Genomic DNA, 21131 nt, shown 5'->3' on the forward strand with positions numbered 1-21131 from the left:
TATATTTTCAACTTTTATTATCTCTAACCTGAAGCTTGAATTGTTTACATTTAATATAGCAGTTTTCCAGGGATCCCTAACACAAACATGAAGCTGTTCAGTAAAAAGCAAACAAGATCAGAAATGGTTAAGGTGGGATATAGGGACATCCTTTGAAATGTTACTGAACTCTTTACAGTGTATTGGCATGTTTGTAACATTATATAAACTATTAATTTTTCATAATTTATTTTAAATATAGTTTAATTTACAATGTAACAATTTAAAATTCAACTGAAAGTAATTCAAAATGTATCTGAAATAAATTCAGTATGTAACCCAATGTAATTATCTTCACAGGTTGTTTTAAAGGACTCCCATCCATACTGTTGCAGCACTGTACCAGACAGCATACTATTCAGAACTGAGAATCAGTGCAGTTCCTCCTGTACAGAGCTGCACTGAATGGAGCAGAGCTGGCACCAAACCTAGAACAATGGTAAGTAAGATAATTATCAAAATATTTAATGAATGACATAATTAATAAACTTTGATTAATAATATTAACATGCCCCATTGGTATGCATAGAGAGTCAAGCCAGGTCCTATCCATCCTCCAAGTGGCAGAAGTAAAAAAAAAAAAAAATACATTACACTACCACAGTTATTAGTATTTTACATAACTATTGACCTATCAGTCCTTCAAGTGGCAGAAGTAAAAAAAAAAAATACATTACACTACCACAGTTATTGGTATTTTACATAACTATTACACTGTATCAAAGTTTCTAAAATGTACGTGTTTATATTTACATGTTTAGATTACACTAGTGAGCAAGAAACCGTATTAAAGTTATATATATTTGCATTTACATTATATTTAATTTACATTTTATATTCTATTCTGGACAAATAAAACCAAATTAATCCATCCCAAGTGTTTTGTGTAAGGCCAGATCTCTCTGTGGAAGACCGACTGAAAGGTGGACCATGAAGAGGAGGAACTCATCGAAGGGCTGCAGAGACTGACACTGTCAAAATAAATTTTAAATAATTATGATACATGCATGTAACGTGTGCATCAAAAAATAAAAATATAAAATTTTCTTTCTCTGTCACAAACAATATAATATCAATATTTACCATTGCGGTGCTTGTTTACTCCAACTTCACTCCTAGTTGTAGCTGTCCTTGCTCTGGTCACATACCATGCTGCGGGATGCAGGTTCAATAACTCTCCAAAAGGCCATTAAATGGTTCTACATCTCAAATCTAGATTGGATGAGACATGTTTTCAGAAAATACACACCACACAATGTAATAACAATGGCAGTTAGTTTGCCTACACTGAACCTAAAGGTTACTTTAAAAATTGACATGCAAGTACACTTATGAAAAAAAAAATATTTTACCTGGGGTTTTAGCTTATTCTCTCCCATGTCATTCTAAACCATTATGAATTTCTTCTGTGGGGAAAAAAATATCTAAATAGCTGACTGACATGAACATTGTTCACAACATTTCTGTATGCCAATGAAGAAAGCAAGCCATATGGGTTTACAACAACATAAAGGTGACATATGATGACAGCTTTCTTTTTATTTTTGGGTGAATCATCTATTAACTCGTTAACACATATTGCCCAGACCCACAGAAGAGGTTTTTAAACAAACAGGCAACCGACAAAAAAAAAAATTCACAATAGGCCTACACTGTGCTCGGTAATATACTGTAGTATTGTATGTGAGGGTTTAGATCTTACCTGGTGTAGAACCGCATGCTGTCGTCATTCTTGAAGTATCAGAAGTGATGTTAAAATCCTTATATCTACTACTCTGAATCCACTTATTGCGAGTTTCTTCATCCAGGGGAGAAGTGTGAAAAACCTTTGAGAAACCTCACAAAACGGGACATGGAACTCTTCATTAAATAATTATGTTACTGTGGTATACCTAATTTGTTATATTGTAGCAATAAAATGTATAAATATTATTTTATATTAATAGTTCATTGACAAAAGATTGCGGCATCGGAACCTTTTATGCGCCCTGAGATTTCACCGGAAATACGTAGGCTGTGTGCCGTGCATAGAGTCCATTGCCCGTTTCTGCAGACCAACTGCCCCCTAGTGGTCGGGAGCATTTTCCGTTGTGTTGTGGATTAATGTCGTTGTGTTGTGGCTTAATGTCGTTGTGTTGTGAGCTTATGTTTGCTTTTTTAAATTGTGTTGTGTTGTGCACTACTGGGCCACCGTAGAAATGGCTTTTAGTGCTTTATTTAATATTTAAGCAATTAACATTATATTCTTAAATAAGATACATTCCCTATTTTTGTAATATTCAAGTATTCATTATATCAAGTAATATCTGCATGCACTCTGAAGAGGACACAATATGCTAGTAGACAGCAATCCTTGTGCGTGAGAAGTCTGGTGTGGAGGGTGGATCTAGAGCTGAATTCTGTCCAGGTTGTCACAACATCTCTTGATTATGTCTTCACGAACAGCCCTGAAATACAATTAAAACATTAACAATGATTGTTATAAATGTAATGTGAAGCTTTTACATTCACAATGCTCATTTTGATCTTGGTGGTGAAGTGTGCAGAAAATTCTGCCTGACTGAAATTTAGTCTTTGGTGAACAGTTTTCAAGAGTGCAAATAAGATTTTAAGTTTTAAGCACCTTTCAGGCTTGTGTGAGGTTTCCAAAAGCAACAAAGTCTACTTGAACAAACACTTTACTACATTTTAAAGTTTAGAAAATCTAACCTATAATTCCCACCTTCACCATCCATCTGGCATGGCAGATGATGACCATTACATTTACGTTTACATTTATGCATTTAGCAGACGCTTTTATCCAAAGCGACTTACAATGCATTCAGGCTATACATTTGTTTTATCAAATGTGTGTTCCCTGTGTCACGGGTCATGGTGCCTTCCCGGCTCCTCTTGCTATCTGTGTTGTCCTGTCAGGTTCGGCAGCTCGTGGTCTGGGCAATCAGCGCTGATGGTGCAGCGGGAGTGCAAGGATCATGAGCTGACTCTCCTCCACCTGTCGCAAAACATCTTCCCCCACTCCCTTATATGTCCCTACTTTCCTGCTCTGCGTTGTGAGTAGATTGTTTTGTCCTGGCTAGTGTTCTGTGTACAATTTACGCTGCTTTCTCTGACCTTCTGTTCCCTTGTGCTGCAGGACTAGTAGCACGGAGATCCAACAGCTTGTATGGTCCGCAGACGCTGCCGGCCAGCTCTGGAATCTCCGCTTCCTTAGCAGCTGTTAATTATTGTTTATGTTATTTTGTATTTTGGTGGCGAGAAGCAGAGCATGTGAACGGGGCTGAGCGGTCAGAATTTCCGCTCCCCCCGCTCAAAGTCGCACCAGACCGCTCCGCTCAATTCCACTCCCCGCTCACCTACTATTTCATCCCGCTCCGGTGAAATCGCTCAACACTTGCTCAAATAAAAAATTCTTCTGCATGCCTAACACCTGCCGTTTTCAACCGAAGCCTTACGCCTGGGACACACTGCCTGCGTGGCGGACGTGGAGCGGGTTTGTTGCGTGACTGCTGTGGAAAAAATCCGCTTCACTTCTATTCTGTCGCGGGGCCGCGGTTTGCAGTGTGGTTGGACCGCACCTGATTCGCACGTATTGCGCAGGCAGTGGCTGCTCTAATCTATTAACATAGGCGCAGAAAGGAAAATCAACACGCAGCAAACCCGCTCCGCAACGCAGCATATCCTATAATTGTGCACCTGTATGACCTGTCGGTTTGCTTTTGGAAATGTTTCACGAAATCCATCTCTCCTTCACAATGAACGATTTTTGAAGTGTAGGCTGACAGTTTTGTTAATTGTTGAAGGCACAGGTGAATTCTGGGTGGATTTGTGCATGCCCTAGACTCGTGGTGTGAGCGGTATCGGAGCGGAACCGGAGCGAGACAGAGCGATCGCTCCGGCCTTCGGATAAAAACCCGCTCCGCGCTCTGACTATATTTCGCACGCTCCGCTCCGCTCACATGCTCTGGCGAGAAGTAAAGTTTCTCCGTTCTCTACTCTGCATCTGAGTCCTCTTTCACTCACACCTGGCACCCTGGGAACACTACATTACAGACTGTTACACTTTGAAGTAAGGCACAGTCACAGTACTCGGTTCTGTCTTACCATTATTACTTTTCATTTCAAAGCACTTTTTTATTATCATCTGTGTCTCGTTTTGAATTATGTTGTACCTCTCTGGTTGTAGTGTCCTCAATGCAGTGTTAAATGAGATGGCCTTGTAAAGACATACAGTACTCAAAAAATATTCGATATTTATTTGATATATTTTTTGAATATCTGATAAACTTTTTGAATGTTTGAGGTTTTACTTACTACTCAGATGGTTCATAGTGTCTTGGAGATGTTCTTCAACAAGAGGTCTCCTCCAACTCTGCTGCACGGCCATCAACATGGAAGAATATAGGAACATAAACAATCTGTCACAGAGCCAACAATATAGTATACAATGTCAGGTTTATTAGAAATAAACTACAGGTGAAATGCAGAAAAGAGAAAGAATAATGCACAGAACATACAAAAAAAAAAAAAAAATCTTAAGAAACGAGAATTTACGTTTTTAGGTTTTAAAGATGCATGATGATATAGGCTAAATATATTGTGAAAAATAAGCTTTCTCAGATCACCTGTGTTTCCTATATCTCTGTAAGCAGCTCCTATTAGAGTGTTTTCTTTTTCTTTTTTTCTTTTCTGATGCTCCTGAGATCACAGTATAATTTTTATCAATATTTGTCTACAATTAAAGATAAAAAGGTGTTTGGAATAGTTTCAGCCTATTTTAGTTCATGTAAGTGGATTAACAGAACAGTGCAATTTTTTGGTTAAATTAATTAGCTTATTTCAATTCATCCATTAACAAATTGCCAGCAAAATATTTACAAAGCTATCAAAACCACTCAGCAACACATAATAGGTGATTAAAATCCCAAACTTTCATAAATAAGAGCTCAAATATATAGCTAGCTTACCTCTTACAGTTAGCCTCTATAGTTAGCTCACATTTGTGATGCTAACAGACTTTTTCCAATGACACTGAACCATTTCTGTAAAGTATTCTACAGAAGCGTGTCAATTACATATAAGAAAATGTCAGGAACAGTTGTATGTATTATTTGTGTGATTTTAGGAACTAAACTTACCTGAAAGCAGGAAAAACAACAGTGAGAGATGGAGTTTTGCTACTTGTCAGCTGAGTTGCAGCCCCGTTTCCATGGTAACTCCCTCCACTCCAGTTTAAATGTGCCTTGAATGTTCAAAGCACGCGCCCATTAAACACATGCAAGTTACGCAGCGTTTACATAAATAGTACATAAAATTAGAAACTAGTCCTGAAACTTGATATATTTAGTGGATAGTAGGCCTAAATTGAATGAGAATATAGGATATACTGTTCTATTCTATTCTATAATATACTATAATATAATATAATATATTAATAGCTTTAAAAATGATAAACGTAGTGTAGAAACAAAATGCATTGCTGCATTGCAAAAACACATTGATTAAAAATACATCATGTGAGGCATTAATATAATTTCACAAATAGCCTGTAAACACACACACGCAACATGAGCATTATGTTCTATGCATTTTTTAAATATATTCCAATATATTTAACAGTGCTTCACATATATGTGAATATATTACCTTTCCGTATGGGTTGTGGCGACATTTCCACGCCCCAAAACGCGATGCTGAACAAAATGAACTGTGATTGGTTGTTTGACATGTCGGTCAAGCGGCCTCATGGGTGGGCCTTGGCCAATGAAAGCTACCATGGATTCCAGGGCCCGTATTCGCAAAACATCTTAAGGCTAAAAGTAGTCTGATTTAGGAGAAAATCTTAAAAATAGTGGGCGTGTCAGTCCTAAATTTAGGACTCCTAAATCTTTGCTCTAAGAGTATTTCACAAACCGTTTTAGCACTAAAACTAGCTCCTAAATCTGTGAAACGTTTGGAGTAGTGAAGAGGACTCCTAAGTCACTAAAACCAACTCACAACTATCCTAAAATGGCTGTTATATTCTGCAATCTGCCTCAGAATATAAACATTTTAGAAACATTTGACGATAATGAGCTTTTAAAAAGGTATCACCTTTAGGGTTTGGAGGTTATCCAAACTCCAAATTTTCCTTTGATTATATCCTTTTCATTAACTAGTTGGGCAAGAAGTTACAGATGTTCTTGCATCCAGTTTGGTTTTCTTTTGCACAGAATTTGAAAGTTGGAAGAGTTTTATGGTGTCTTAGAGATTATATATGTTACGTGTGAGATAAATAATTTATTCAATTTAATGCCAAATAATTCCATTATCTATCAAAGCAAAATAACTAAATAGTATTTGCAACAGGTTTGTCATCTCTGCAATGCCCTCAATTCATCACTAGAGGTCACCATCCCCAGCTTTCTAAATTGGACTTCTAAATGGACAACATACTTCATCCATACTGAGCAAAAAAGAAACATCCTCGCACATTCAAATGAGTCTATACCTGGAAATTTATTTAATGTGTACATTTTTGTATTACCATTAACGTCAACAACTGAGACATGAACTGCACACATTTCACAGACATTTGACGAACAAAAATGGAACAATGTGTCCCTAAACAAACCAGCAACCTGCTCCACCAGCATCAGCTGCTTTTAATTCTAGTGCATCTCATCCTCATGAACTGCACCAGATTCGCCAGTTCTTTAATGCGAGATGTTATATATGCAAGTTCTCAAACATGTCTGCAGGGACACATGGTTATACGTGGTTCAGGATCTAGATTTGTGCGTGTGTCTGTATAAACACCACCTGTGTTATTATGCAAGTTTTCCATTAATGATATTTATGGTTATGAATTGTAAAATATTCAAGTACCCAAATGTACATTGACCTGCTAAATACTTCTAGAACTAGACCAAACCATCCGTGGCCTTAAAATGTGACCACAAGGATTAACAAGAACACTATTTACTCATCATTGTGTCGATTATACCACAAATTGGAGGGAGGTGGTGGTGGGGGGTGGAGGGGGGGAAACAACTTACGGGCAGCTCAACACCGCACTTCTTTTGTTGACCCAAAAGTCTGCAATAGACAATGATTTTTAAATATATTTTTTTGCAATGAAATAGGATATATATATATGAGCAAAGGCGGCTGTGAAAATAAATCTGCATTGTTTATCCTTTTTATCTTTCATTTAAAAAATTCACAAACTTCCAACCTATCATTGAAGTAAAACAATTGAAAGTGGGGGGGAAATCTCATTGTGAAATAAATGCTTTCTCTAGTTCAGCTGTAGTAACAGCTCTGAGTGATCTCCTATAATGCCCGAAGAGTTTGGAGAACACCTGATAAGAGATCAGAGACCATTTTCTTCATACAGAATCTCTCCAGATCCTTTAGATTCACAGCTCCATGTTGGTGCTTCTTCTCTTCAGTTCACTTCACTAATTTTCTACAGGGTTCAGAGGACAGGGACAGCCATGGTAAAAGATTCATTTTGTGCTCAGTGACCCATTTTTGTGTTTATTTTGATGTTTGTTTAGGATTGTTATCCGGTTGGAAGATCCAAACACAGCCCATTATACGATTTCTAACAGAGTCAGTCAGGTTTTGATTTTTTATCTGTTGGTATTTGATAGAATCCATGATGTCATGTGTCCATTATAACTATGACCTTATTTGTCTGCCACTTGTAAACCATTAGTCTTGGTGCTTGTGCAGTATTTTATGGTTAATTGAACAATCATGGAAAACCATTGTGAACCCTTTCCAACAAAGATTTGTACAACTTTAAAAATTATTACATTTAAAATTATCTTTAGAAGAAGGAAACACACACAACACCTGTGTTATGTTGGTTTTCCATTCATAATGGTATTTATGGTTATGAATTGTAAAGTATTCAAGTACCCAAATGTACGCTGTCGCTGTCCCACTTAATACTTTTAGGCCAAACCATCCGTGGCCTGACAATGAGACCACAAAGATTAAAAGAACAATAGTGACTCATCACTGTGCCACTTATACCACAAACTGAAGAAAAAAGACTAACTAGCTCAGTGTCTCCACCCATCCTTATAATTATATATAGTGTTTTGTCAGTGAGAGCTCACTGATTGTCTTCATGATGACCATCATCTCTCTGCTCCTGCTGACCTCTCTGCTGCCACACCTGACCTTCACTGGTGAGACTGACTGACTAAACTGCATATTAATTAACAGTGTTGGGCAAGCTACTTGGAAAATGTAGTGAGCTAAGCTAACAGTTACTCTTCTTTAAATGAAGCTTAACTACACTAAAGCTACAGCCCTGGGAAATGTAGCAGGCTAAGCTACGGCAACATGGCAAAAGTAGTTTACTACATCCAAGCTATTTAAAAAATAAAAAATAAAAATTCTATTGAACCAACATCATACCAAGTCAATGCTCTCTCAGTGATCAATGAAACTGTCAGTTAAGCAGATAGACAGGCATGTTCAGTTTAATTGTTTATTCAACAGCTGTTCCAAACCAATTTGGCAACATAATCAGTATCAGATGCAGGGCCGGATTGACCTCAAATTGTGACATAGGCAAAATAGATTTTTGCTGTCGGCCGGAAACCTCCTATTAGTAGTTGTTATTGTGGTTTTATTGTATACAGATACATTTATATAAATGGTAACAATTCACAATAAGGTTCAGTAGTTAACATTAGTTAACTAGCATTAACATGAACTAAGAATGAACAATACTTCTGCAGCATTTATCTTAATGTTAATTTCAACATTTACTAATGCATTATTAAAATCCAAAGTTGTTTGTTAACATTTGTTAATGCACTGTGAACATGAACTACCAATGAACGACTGTATTTTCATTAACTAACATTAACAAAGATTAATAAATACTGTAACAAATGTATTTTAATGAAATCGTATTGTATAGTGTTACCATATAGATGTATAGGCCTACAGATAGGCTCTGTTTATTTGAATCGTTTCATGTGTCATTAGATATTAATATAAACATTTCACCAAAATCAAGTTCAAATACGAAGCTTTTGACCAGCGAAGGTTTTTTTCGTGTCCCGTTTTCCCCAGTTTTCTGTCATTATGTGGGCGTTCAGTTTTTTTCTGTTATTTGGCCAAAGTATCATATGAAAGATTCAGTGCTTCACACAAGCTATTTGGCTGTGACTCGACAACAAATGCTAGAGAAACTCTTCTCCGCTCCTCAAAAACAAAAAACAAACAAACTAACAAACAAACAAACAAAAAGCATTAGCCTTCATAAATAGTTTTTTTTGAGTAAAGAAACCGCTGTACTTATTCAATCAACAGTTCTTTATTTACCTTCAGACTGCAAACAAGCCGAGATGCTCTAAACTGCGCGCCGCACTTCATTCACGAGAGGCGGGAGGAATAATGAGGTTTGACTGACAGTTTGAGGAGCCAATGGCGTTACGAGCTTTAGTGTCTGTGGCGTCACTTACTGATCCAGGATCAGTGATCCGTAGCAGTTATATTTCTGATTTGAGCTCCAATTTCAGAATGCTTTCTTTGGAAAATGTAACGTTAGCTTTTGTTGACGCTACCGCGCTACTTGATCAAAAAAAGAGCTTAGCTACCGAAAAGCTATTTGATTCAGAAAACAGCGACGCTACCGCCACGCTACTGAGAAATGTAGTTAAACTAGTAGCGACGCTACTGCCCATCACTGTTAATTAATCACTAAAATATGTATTAATCACAACCGAGATGCATGGTTCCAGTATTTTTGCTGATTCCTTATTAAGGTGTTTCTTGTACGGTGAATAAGTCGACTAAATGTATTTCTCTCTCAGCTCGTGTGAATGTGGGTATAGTGAACGGCCAGGAAGCAACACCCCACTCCAGACCTTACATGGTTTCTCTTCAGGAGGACAAGGAACATGTCTGCGGTGGATTTCTCATCTCTGATGAGTTTGTCTTGACTGCTGCACATTGCCGAGACAAGTAAGACTTTTGTTTAGTCTAAACTACATTATTGACTGATCATTGATGGAGTTTTTAGAGGAAATTATAGTATGGTTTACAAAGTTTATCATTAAATCTAAAAAAGGGGCATTATACTTCTAATACTTTCTTATAACAGAAAAAAGAAACTGACAGTTGTGGTTGGTGCACATAACCTGAAAAATGAGAATGAGGGGTCTGTCCGCATTGGAGTGAAGTCCTACCACCAGCATCCAGACTATTGCTGTGATTCGCACCTGAATGACATTATGCTTTTGAGGGTATAGTAGAGTATAAAATATTTAATATCCAATATAATAAACAATGGTTTAATCTTATGGAGGGTGATTCAATCTGATTTTTTTATTATTTTTTTAACAGCTAGAGAAAAAAGTCAAACAAAGTAAAACTGTTAACATGATCTCATTAATAAAAAATAAAAAAGACACTGAATCAGGCACTGTCTGTAGTGTTGCTGGCTGGGGAAGCCTGCGGACTAATGGCTCTGCGAGCGATTGCCTAATGGAGGCAAAAGTGAAGATAAAGAATAACACAGAATGTGAAAGAAGATGGGAAGGGATCTACTCAGTCTCAAAGATGATGTGTGCATATAGCCATGGTGGATCCTGCAACGTATGTACAAAAGATGATTCACAGACTTTGATAATTTACGATCTGAGTTTCACTGAGATTATATTTAAATATGTTTTAAGTCATGTGTTGATCTGTGTTTTTAACAGGGAGATTCTGGGGGTCCTTTGGTTTGTGGAGACACTGCAGTGGGTGTCACATCTTTTGGATATGAATTACGCTGTAATGCACTTAAGAAACCTAATGTGTATACTAAGATTTCAGCATATGTTCCATGGATCTACAAAATCATTAGAAATGTTAAGTAACTTCATGAAAAAAGAAGAAGATAATTTTTTCATTTATGGAGAATCTTCCATAAATATTTCAATAAAAGATCACATGGCAAGCATGAATCAATTGAAATTGTACTCATTGTCACAACCATGTATTATTTCATTATTACACGGGAAGCACATGTCCAAAGACAAGTTAGTGTTTTTAATGGCCTACTACAGCAGCACAAAGTAAGGCTTGGGTCAATTGTAAGAACAACATGCAGCTACATGCTCTACATACAAGAGAAAAGGGGAAGATGTGTTTGGTGGCTTCAAGCTGCAAGCCTTTTGCAAAGGATTTTGTAGAAAGTTACCAATATTATATCTTTGGAAGGAATGAACACAGACAACACATTTAGACAAATATGACACTTTAGCGATTTAGCGTGACTTCTCTCTTTACTTAGCTTTTCATACAGTATATCAACTTTTACCAGAACACTTCCGGATACAACGTTACACTACATTCTGGGAGATCTAGTTAAATAAGCAACGTTAACAAAATACACAACAACCAAACCACAAAAATAGTTTCTAACCGAAACCCTGGTAAATGAAGGACCGTTACTGACTTTTGAAGTTCAATTACTGACTTCTGAACGTTAAACAAAAAAATGTAACTTCACTTTGCATCTCAATTTATAACAAAAAGCCAGACTAGACTTTTTTTAACGTAAATTATTCCTCACAGCATTTCTAATTCATTGTATGTTATTTTCGAACCAATATAGGCTTTGAGCCGTCTAAGTTAATTTGTACAACAACCATTAGGCTTCTCCATACTGCAGAATTTTATATCTGTCTTGTGTCCTGCTTTTATTTGCAAGCTGTATGAATGATCCATCTACATACAGTGGCATGTGTCACAATCCACTGGCCACCAGATGTGCCACTATAAACATAGCAGCATGTGCCAGCGGCTTCTGACACAATTTTGTAATTTTATTTCAAATTATTAAATGGATGCCACCTTATTGGGACAAAAGCTCTACCTACACCTACCCTAACCCTACCCGATACTTTATTTTTTAATTTTTTATTATTTGATTATTTAATTTTTATTAAAAAATAAATGCTTTTCTGATGTGATTTGAAAAGGGAGAAAAAAAGTTCGCCAAAAGGCAGATTCGAACCCCGGTCGATTGTGTCAAAAGGAGTGCGCGACTGAATCTGACGACTGATGATCATCTTTTGCAAATTTGACTGTCCCAATCATACGTATGTGGGTGGATTTTTTAAAAATATTCCCAACAGTTAAACAGTTACCCACAGAAATAAACAGGGGGTGCTGCAGCACCCTCAGCACCCCCACTTCCCGCGCCTCTGCGCTTGTCTCCTCTGACGCTGATCATTCGGCTTCAGCGTGTGCGCTCCCGCGTGAACATTTGCTGAACAGCGACCCCTGGTCACAGTTTTCGATAGGTCACCGATTTCGGCACAACACCGGCATGATCTCTTGAGCTCTCGGGTGATTTGATCTAGGAGTCCTGGTGCCAAATCTAAGCCACCCTCCGGTAACACTTTACGGTAAGGGTACATGAATTACCATGAATTCATGCATAAATTAATATGTGAATCATGCATTACTTCATGCATTAATATCTCATGAATTATCAGGAACTAACATGAATTCAAAGTCTTTCATTCATGACTTCATGGATGAACAACACCTTAATTAATACATTAACTAAGGCAAGTACATTATCATGATTTATGATTTATTACGCATAATCATGATGTTTTCTTTGTTCACAAAAAAACAAGGTCTTTACTATCTATTGTGGATAAAGCTATGCTTATGGTACATGATTCAAAAAAGCATTATTTTGTGCATGTAAGACTACTTGAATTATTAAAGGAATATACAAAAATCCACATTACCTCATGCATGCATACAGGCTAGAACAGTATATCAATTAATGTGAGAACTAATGTTTTTCATTAAATATGATATGAGTTATCAAGCATGTTCATATCACTTTAGGGTAACACTTTACAATAACAGTACATGAATTATCATGTACTAATACCTTAATTAATAATTACTTGACTATGAACTAATGAAGAGTTAAGACATGTATTAATCAAGAACTAATGAAGAACTAACTTAACTACGACATGAGTCATATGAATTACCTCATGAATAACACCACCTTAATTACATGTTAGTTCCTGCATGTTAGTTAATGTATTAATTAACACTTTGGGGTAAACTAAATCAAACATGCTCTAGAAGAAAGATTAATGAAAATGGCACACTGCAAAATTGTTTATAAAATTTCCATCTGCAGCTATGTCACAAACATCAGTGAATGACAGTGGATTTCTTGCAATATTTACGTTTAACCTAACTCATCCAACGCACAATGATGCATTCATAATTAAAAACAACTTCATCTCATCCTGTTTGGGGTGATTCCACTGCTGCCCTCCTACAATAACGTATTCATTAAGCAGATGCAATTTTCCAAATTAAAATCAGTGTTAGCAGAGTTGATGGTTATGTTATGGATTGGTTTACTGTCTTTATATCATAATAATGCACTGAAATCAGACGTTTGTCTTGAGTTCTTGCTCTTCTTTTGGGCCACTATTGCCCCTTCAAAATGTTAACCTTCCTCCTACCGTTCAGTTCCTTCTCCATCCAAATGCAGCCACATGACCTCTGCTCTTCCACTTTTTTACAAACCACCAAAAAACACCAAATATCTGATTTAGATGAGCTGAATATGTATAAAACATGTGTAATTGATAACTTTTTAAAGATGTGCCCTCCAAGACAAGTCATGACATGATACATTGACAACTCATGAATTCATGTTAAGTTATAAGTAATTAATGATGAGTTAATAATATTGTGCCCCCCCAAGTAAAGTCATGATATTATGATACATTAACAAGTCATGAATTAATGTTAAGTTAATGATGAGTTAATAATATTGTGCCCCCCCAAGTAAAGTCATGACATTATGATACATTAACAAGGCATGAATTAATGTTGTTAAGTTTTTGCATAAAATTGATTAAACATATATTAGTCACGTAAATCTCATCATAATGACTTGACTGAAAGTAGTCCCCAGCTATATTATAACTAGTTACCTAGCTGGGGACTACTTTCAGGCGCTGCGTAATATCACTGCGCCTGCTGCGGCCATGGTACGGCAGCAAAGTTCCTTGATTATTACGCCGGAATGAGAGTATAGTTCCTAATCATATCAGCCTAGAAAATCGCAACTTTTCATTTTCCGCCGGTCTTAGTACACGATATAACTACAGAAGAGTCAAGTTTTAAATAGGACAAATAACGAAACTCTTTGGTCATTTTTGAGCGCGATGCTACTGGTCTAATCGGATTCAATGATCTATGCTAAGCTATGCTAAAAGTGCTATCGCCAGACCCAGAGATCGGCTGAATGGATTCAAAAACGGTAAAACTCAACTTATTAACTCTGGGGGAGTTGGAGAATGAGCCTATTTCCAAAAAAAGTGGAGTGTTCCTTTAAACAAGTTGCTAGTAGTGTCTTTTGCAACACTGAAGATTCTGATGACATTTTTGGCAAACAAGTAGCCAGTGAATTGCGTCTTATTAAAAATGCAACAGAGAAAATGCAGACTAGGCGAGCAATAATGAGAGTTTTATATGAAGCACAAGATAGGTTCATGTCTGCGCAGTGTAGGGAGCAAGTACCTTATCCTCAAGGCCCACCTACATTCTCCCAGTATGTGGAGCATTCAGCACCACATCAGCCACTCCTTCAGGTTTCTCCTTACCAACAGCCTCCTCTATCAACAAGCTACACACAGTTGCTCGATCGATGTTATACTCCAGGAGGAAATACAAATAATACAGAGTAAATGTTTTGCTTTAAAATGATAGTTCACCCAAAAATGAAAATTCTGTCATGTACAGGTTTTGTGTAACTTGAGGGTAAATGATGACAGAATTTTCATTTTTGGGTGAATGACCACTTTATGTTTTGAAGCCATGTTTGCACTGTGATGTCTTAAGAAGTTTACATAATTATTTTGGGATTTACATGTTCTGATGGCTTGTTCTAAAAACAAGTGTTTGTTACTATGTTTGCACATTGTGCATATTGCACAAAGTTTCAAAACTGAAATTACTGTTTGATTTTGATGTTCAAGAAATATGTGCAATAAAGATTCTGTTTCCAAACATTTTATTTGTAATTTCATTTTTTTCAAAAGTAACTGTATTGATGCACATTAGCAGTAAAACATAAGAATTTACACAAAACTGGGTTTTAATTTTTCCGAGTATCATTAACCATTTCACAAAGAGTGATATTTAACTATTATCGACTCAAAAACAAAACAAATATTTTCTTCAGAATATATTTTGCTAGCAACAGGGTGAGCAAATGATGAACTATGCATTTAAAACATCTGACAAAAATAAAAAGTGTATGCATATATTCAGTAACTTTAGCTGCTTGTGATTTATGTACTGCAAATGTGTGGAAGGTTCACAACATCTGTTCCTGCCATGGAACTGACCCTGCGGTTGAGATAAAGTACGTCTTTAGAAGGTCTCTCTGATCTTTAGCAATTGCAGACCCATTTCTAGCTCTGGACGCAGGTACAGACAGGAGACGTGTGTCATTCCTCCACTCACCAGGGATGATGTGGTGTTCTGTATCTTCTGTGTCGGCAAGTGCTTGAGGGATGTATGTGTCAGATGCATGTTCTCGCATGTAATTGTGAAGGGTTAGAGCAGCCAGGGTGATCTTTGTCACTGCCTCTGGATCCAGATGGATAGTAGAGAGAAATACTCGCCATCGGTTGGCCAGTATTCCAAAGGCATTTTCAATTACACAGAAAAACGGGACTTGTAGTTCCTAAAAGTACTCCCGCTGTTCCCTGGGGGAAGAATCGTGATATGTTTTCCGTCGATTGCCCCAAGGCAATGTGGAAATTGCCACCTTTCCTGGAATCCTTTAGCCACATTTCTCCACTCTGTTTCTGTTACTGGAGTCTGGAATGACACAAAAAGACCAGGAGAATAATGATTGTAATTGTAATCTGTCACAGTTACTGAGAAAAATGTGTAATTAAATTACAGTTACTTATGAAAATTGTAACGATTACAAAGGGGGTTACATCTGAATATTTTCTGTAAAAAGCTAGGATATGTTGAATAATATTAATTTGTTGCTTTGCCTGTTTTTGAAGTGCACGATGCCTGCTGTCATTTAAAGGATGTTTAGTAAAGCGATGCTATTCTGATGCTTTTGATTGGTTGGATCTCTCATTTGAATTTGTGTTTGCACACACTTGGCAAATAAAGCTCATTCTGATTCTAAAATGTCTTACCTTCATGTACTTTTCCTTAAGCACATGGTACAACACTTCACATGTCTCTTGAACAATGCTTGAAACAGTAGTTCGTCCCATTCTGTACTGAAAACTTAGTGAGGCAAATGATTCCCCTGGAGATTACAAATATATATAATCAAGAAGTTAATTTTTATGATGTTATGCACTTAAAAAAAAAAAAAAATCACAATATCCTACCTGTGGCCAAGAATCGAAGCGTCACAGAAAGCCTCTCCCTGGCAGTAATTGCTCTTCTCAGGTGTGTGTGTGTCCTGTTTATGTAGGGAGAGACCAAATCCAGTAGATGGTGAAATTCATGTAAATCCATGCGGAGAAGACCTCGAAACACTTGTGTGTCATCACTCTGTAGAACAGAAAAATATTGTGCAAATACTGTTATTGCCATGTGAGTGAATTACCTATTCACACATAAATTAACGAATTCACCCCTAAACCATTTACATGGGGACACTTTTGATGTCATTATTTGTAAAAACAAAATATGGACAAAGTAAAGTTTCCTTAAAGTTTATTTATTAAGGGGCAGAATGTTTAAACTCGAATAACAAAATTACCTCAAGTTCGCTCTGTAGAACTGGAAGTCCATGAAGTCCTCTTTTGCCCAGCCATGACTTGCTCCACACACGTCGTCTTCGTTTTTTGAATGTATGACAACCAGTCTTTAAAATGATAGTTATGAACAAACGTCTTCGTTTTTTCGTTTTTTTTTTTATCAAGGCATGTAATAGCGAGTAGCGGGAGAACACGAGTCACGGATTGATGACGTAAAACTCCGGACAAGTCTTGTGTTATGTCCGTTTTTTGTCACGTCTTGACTGTCGTACAGTCTGACATTAAGACAACTGAGATCCTACAGTGTGACATGGGGATCATGTTCGTACAGTGTGACAAGCAACAATCGCAAAAGACTATTAAAAATCGCACAGTGTGAGCAGGGCTTAAGTCCTAGAATAACTTGTTCCAACCCTTACTTGTATGGTCCTATTAATAAAAAAATCCATAATCCAATTGTACATTTTTCCTTGTATTCCCATCTTGTCCAATTTAACTAAAAGTCCCTCTTTCCACAGCATATCATATACCTTTTCCACATCAAAAAACACACCTACTAACACCTCTTTATTCACCATTGCCTTTCTAATTTCAGATTCTAGACATACTATTGAATCCATTGTATTACGCCCTTTTCTAAATCCACTCTGGAATGAGCATATTAGATTTTTCTTTTCTATTACATAATTTAAGCGGCTAATTATCATTCTCTCCATTACTTTGCATAAGTTAGATGTTAAAGAAATTGGTCTGTAATTTGATGCTTTTGAATGATCCATTCCGGGCTTTCCAATTGGAATTATCACTCCGTGTTTCCAAGATATAGGGAGTTTTCCCAACTCCCATATCTTATTAAAAAACTCCAAAATAATGTTCAGAGATACATCTGAAAGATGTTGTATCATTTCATAACATATTTCGTCTTTTCCTGGCGATGTATGTTTCACCCCGTGTAACACCTGCTTTAATTCATACATTGTAAAATCTGTATCCAATGTGCCTCCAGATGGCACTTTTCGAACCAGCACATTAGGATTCTCTTTCAAAATTTGTTCCCTTTGTACTTTCATACTTTCCGATATATTATTATTACCATGAACCTTAACGAAAGCTTCTACTAACTCCTCTGCCTTTTCTTCATTAGTCATTATATTTCTACCCTCTTTTGTTAGAACTGGAATACTTTTATACATTTGTTTCCCGCCCATCTTCCTAATCATATTCCACATATCACTTATATCTATATTTACACCAATTTCATCACAGAATTGTCTCCAGTAATTTCTTTTAGTTATCCTTATTACTTTTCTTACCACTGCCTGAGTTCTCTTATAATTTATAAAATCATCAAAAGAATGTGATTTTTTAACTTTTCTTAAAGCTCCGTTTCTGGTTTTAAGTACTATGAGCATTAAAATCACCACACCATACTATGTTAATATTATCCTCTCCTCCAATATTTTTCAGCAAATCTTTATTTAATCTTTTACACGGATTATAAAAATTAATAAATCTTATATTCTGATTATCATTTCTTACATCAATCACTACTAATTCATATTCCTCATTCACTTTAACCTCCCTATATGCTACTCCTAATTTAATGAATGTTATTACTCCTCCTCCATTTCCTTCTATCCTATCTTTGCGTACTGCTTCATATCCTTGAACCACAAAATTTTAATTAGGCTTTAACCACTATTCTTATACACATATTATTTGAGGTTTAACCTTAAAATCATCTATCCATTTTTTGAATTCTTGTCCATTTGATATTAAACTTCTTGCATTCCACTGCAAGATTAAAAATACCATTATGAACCTCCACATACTATCTGGGGGTTAGTAGCATGCATTTTCAGTTTTTCATTTATCTGTTCTACTATTATTCCTTCTATATTTAGATACTTTTCTGCCGCTCTTAAGATTATTCTTGTTCTTTCGGTTCTACTCTCAGTCTGTGCCGAGCAGTTAACTACTTCTACGATGAACGTGACAAATGCCAATTTATCAGTCATGAACTTACTTTGATTTTCTTTTCCCAAAATAAAAATAATTTCCACTTGTCACTTTAAAGAAATTGGGGCCAATCTGTAAATGTTTAAGTGCCCCTATTATGCCTTTTCGAATATTAACTTTCATGCAGTGTGTCATGTAGCTGTATGTGAACATAAACTATCTGCAAAGTTGTGAAGCCGACAGTGCACAATAAATAAAGTTATTGTCTATCAAAAAAGTCGAGACTCAATCGCCTAAACGAGTCGTTAGGAAATCGAATCTTATTCTGTTATGGCTGTACGTCACGAAGTATCACATTTGCATAATGTCCGCCCACGTTTTACGTCGCCAGCAACTTGCTATCACATCTTATAAAAGAGTGGTGGAACTATGATGTCACTTTGTAGGCGAAAACCCGGAAGTGAGTTAGCATTTTAGCACTTCCGGTTCCATCGTCCCAGAGTCAATGGGTTTTTTTAATGGGATTTTGGTTAAATCCCTTAAATAAGGTCCGTGGTTCACACAGGCTCAAGATACTTTCGCGTTTTATTCTACGACATAAAAAACATCAGTTACACCCCACTCGTGATGTTATGTTTCTTAAAAAAGACGGTTGCTAACAAGTGTCACATGTTGACCTAGTTTCTTCTGTTCCCTCATTGGTTAATTAGCCCCACACCTGTTTCTGTTCTCCCTTGATTACGTTGATTATATAAGCCTGTGTTCTCCCTCCACTGTTTGTCTGCTATTGAGTTTACCATGTGTGTTTTGCAACCCCTTTCTCCTGGATTTCTACTGTGGATTATTATTAAAAACTATTGTTTGGATTCTACTCCTCGTCTTGCACTTCCTTAGCATACATGACAGTAACAGAATAGCAGACCGAAAACAGTTAATTACTTAAGCTGCGTTTTTCTGTTTATTTTTCTTTTTTTTTTTTGTCCTCTCCCGGAATGGACCTGCCCGGCGTCCAACTCCTGTGCCTGAAGCAGTTGGACCGTTCGCTGGAGGACCATACAAGGGACTTTTTAGATCTGGTGTGCCTTACCCACTTCCCGGACCGCTCGCTCTGTGTCTTTTACATCATCAGCCTGAGCGAGCAGTGTAAGGCACGCCTACCAGCGAACGGTCCCAAAGAGGATTTTGCCGCTTGTGTGGAGTGGGTACACAACGAGTCAGCTTTCACCGTCGGCCCTGTGGAGGATGATATCGCCACCGGCCCCACTCCACCACTGCCAGAGACCAGCCAGCCGTCACCCCGATCTATGGAGATACTGCCTGAGCCCACTGCAGATGGAGAGCCTGAGCCCACTGCGACTGAACCACTACCATCTTCTGACCAAGTGCGTAAGCCGGCAACATCATCCGTCGCCGAGGGAGTTTTGGTGGAACTCGAGGGCTTGGAGGGAAGCCCCGCCCACACTCCTACGACTGAGGGTGAGCTGCAACTGATCTCTGGGAAATATGAAGAGGAACTGAGAGAAATTTTCCAGACAGATCTTATTGACTGGTGGGGAGAAGTACAAACCTGTGTCCCTGAATCTCCTGTGTCTCCGCTGGTTCCGTCCAGCCCTGAATCTCTTGTGTCTCCGCTGGTTCCGTCCAGCCCTGAATCTCCTGTGTCTACGCTGGTTCCGTCCAGCTCCGCGCTGCAAGAGCGCCTCCCATTGCCTGCGCCACGAAGGCGCCTCCATACCTCCGCGCTTCCAGAGCGCATCCAAGAGTCCACGCTTCAAGAGTGCCCCCCAGTGCCTGCGCCACGAAGGCGCCTCCCTACCTCCGCGCTTCCAGAGCGCATCCAAGAGTCCGCGCTTCAAGAGCGTCCTCAAGAGTCTCCGCTGGTTCCGTCCAGCTCAAGTCCTCCTGTGGTCCCTCCCAGCCTCCCTCTCCTGCCTCCTCTCAAGCCAGCCAGTTCTTCGCCTCCATCTCCGCTGATGCCTGTCAGTCCCTCAGCTCACCCTCAGTCAGCGCCTGCCATGCGCTCCACTCCGCCGCCTCGGGACTTCCAGTCTTCAGCTCCGCCCAGAGGTGCGTATCCCCTGTCTCCACTCCCAGCCTCCGAGTCCTCGACTACTCCTCGGTCCTCCGACCCATCGGCTCCACCTCGGCTCCTAGCTCCCTTGTCTCCACCGTTGCCCGTCATCCCACCAGCTCCACCGGGCTCCCTCGTCCCTCCGGCTCCACCTTGGTCAGTCGTCGACCATCCACCGCCTCGGGATTCCACTCCTCTGGCTTTGCCTCGTCACTCCATCCCTCCGGCTCTGTCAGGCTCCTCCTTCCCTCCGGCTCCACCTGCGT

General features: G+C 38.2%; 1 protein-coding gene and 1 long non-coding RNA gene across 2 annotated transcripts; one reads left to right on the top strand and one right to left on the bottom strand.

The window, feature by feature from the left end:
- Positions 1 to 364: 364 nt before the first annotated feature.
- On the bottom strand, positions 365 to 5591 carry LOC131530053 (uncharacterized). The gene is made up of 8 exons (XR_009268303.1): positions 5178 to 5591; positions 5007 to 5093; positions 4665 to 4737; positions 4354 to 4414; positions 1742 to 2486; positions 1392 to 1445; positions 1123 to 1251; positions 365 to 1010 (listed from the first exon to the last, which is right to left on the bottom strand). It is a non-coding gene; the product is annotated as an uncharacterized LOC131530053 (long non-coding RNA).
- A 2528-nt stretch (positions 5592 to 8119) lies between these two features.
- Positions 8120 to 10913, top strand: LOC131530052 (granzyme B(G,H)-like). The gene is made up of 5 exons (XM_058760119.1): positions 8120 to 8222; positions 9864 to 10014; positions 10154 to 10295; positions 10396 to 10647; positions 10755 to 10913. The coding sequence occupies exons 1-5, from the start codon at positions 8162 to 8164 to the stop codon at positions 10911 to 10913; spliced, it is 765 nt and encodes a 254-aa protein (XP_058616102.1). The 5' UTR covers positions 8120 to 8161.
- The last annotated feature ends 10218 nt before the right edge of the window (positions 10914 to 21131 follow it).

Source organism: Onychostoma macrolepis, chromosome 22 (assembly GCF_012432095.1).
Source record: "Onychostoma macrolepis isolate SWU-2019 chromosome 22, ASM1243209v1, whole genome shotgun sequence".
NCBI classification, from domain to species: Eukaryota; Metazoa; Chordata; class Actinopteri; order Cypriniformes; family Cyprinidae; genus Onychostoma; species Onychostoma macrolepis.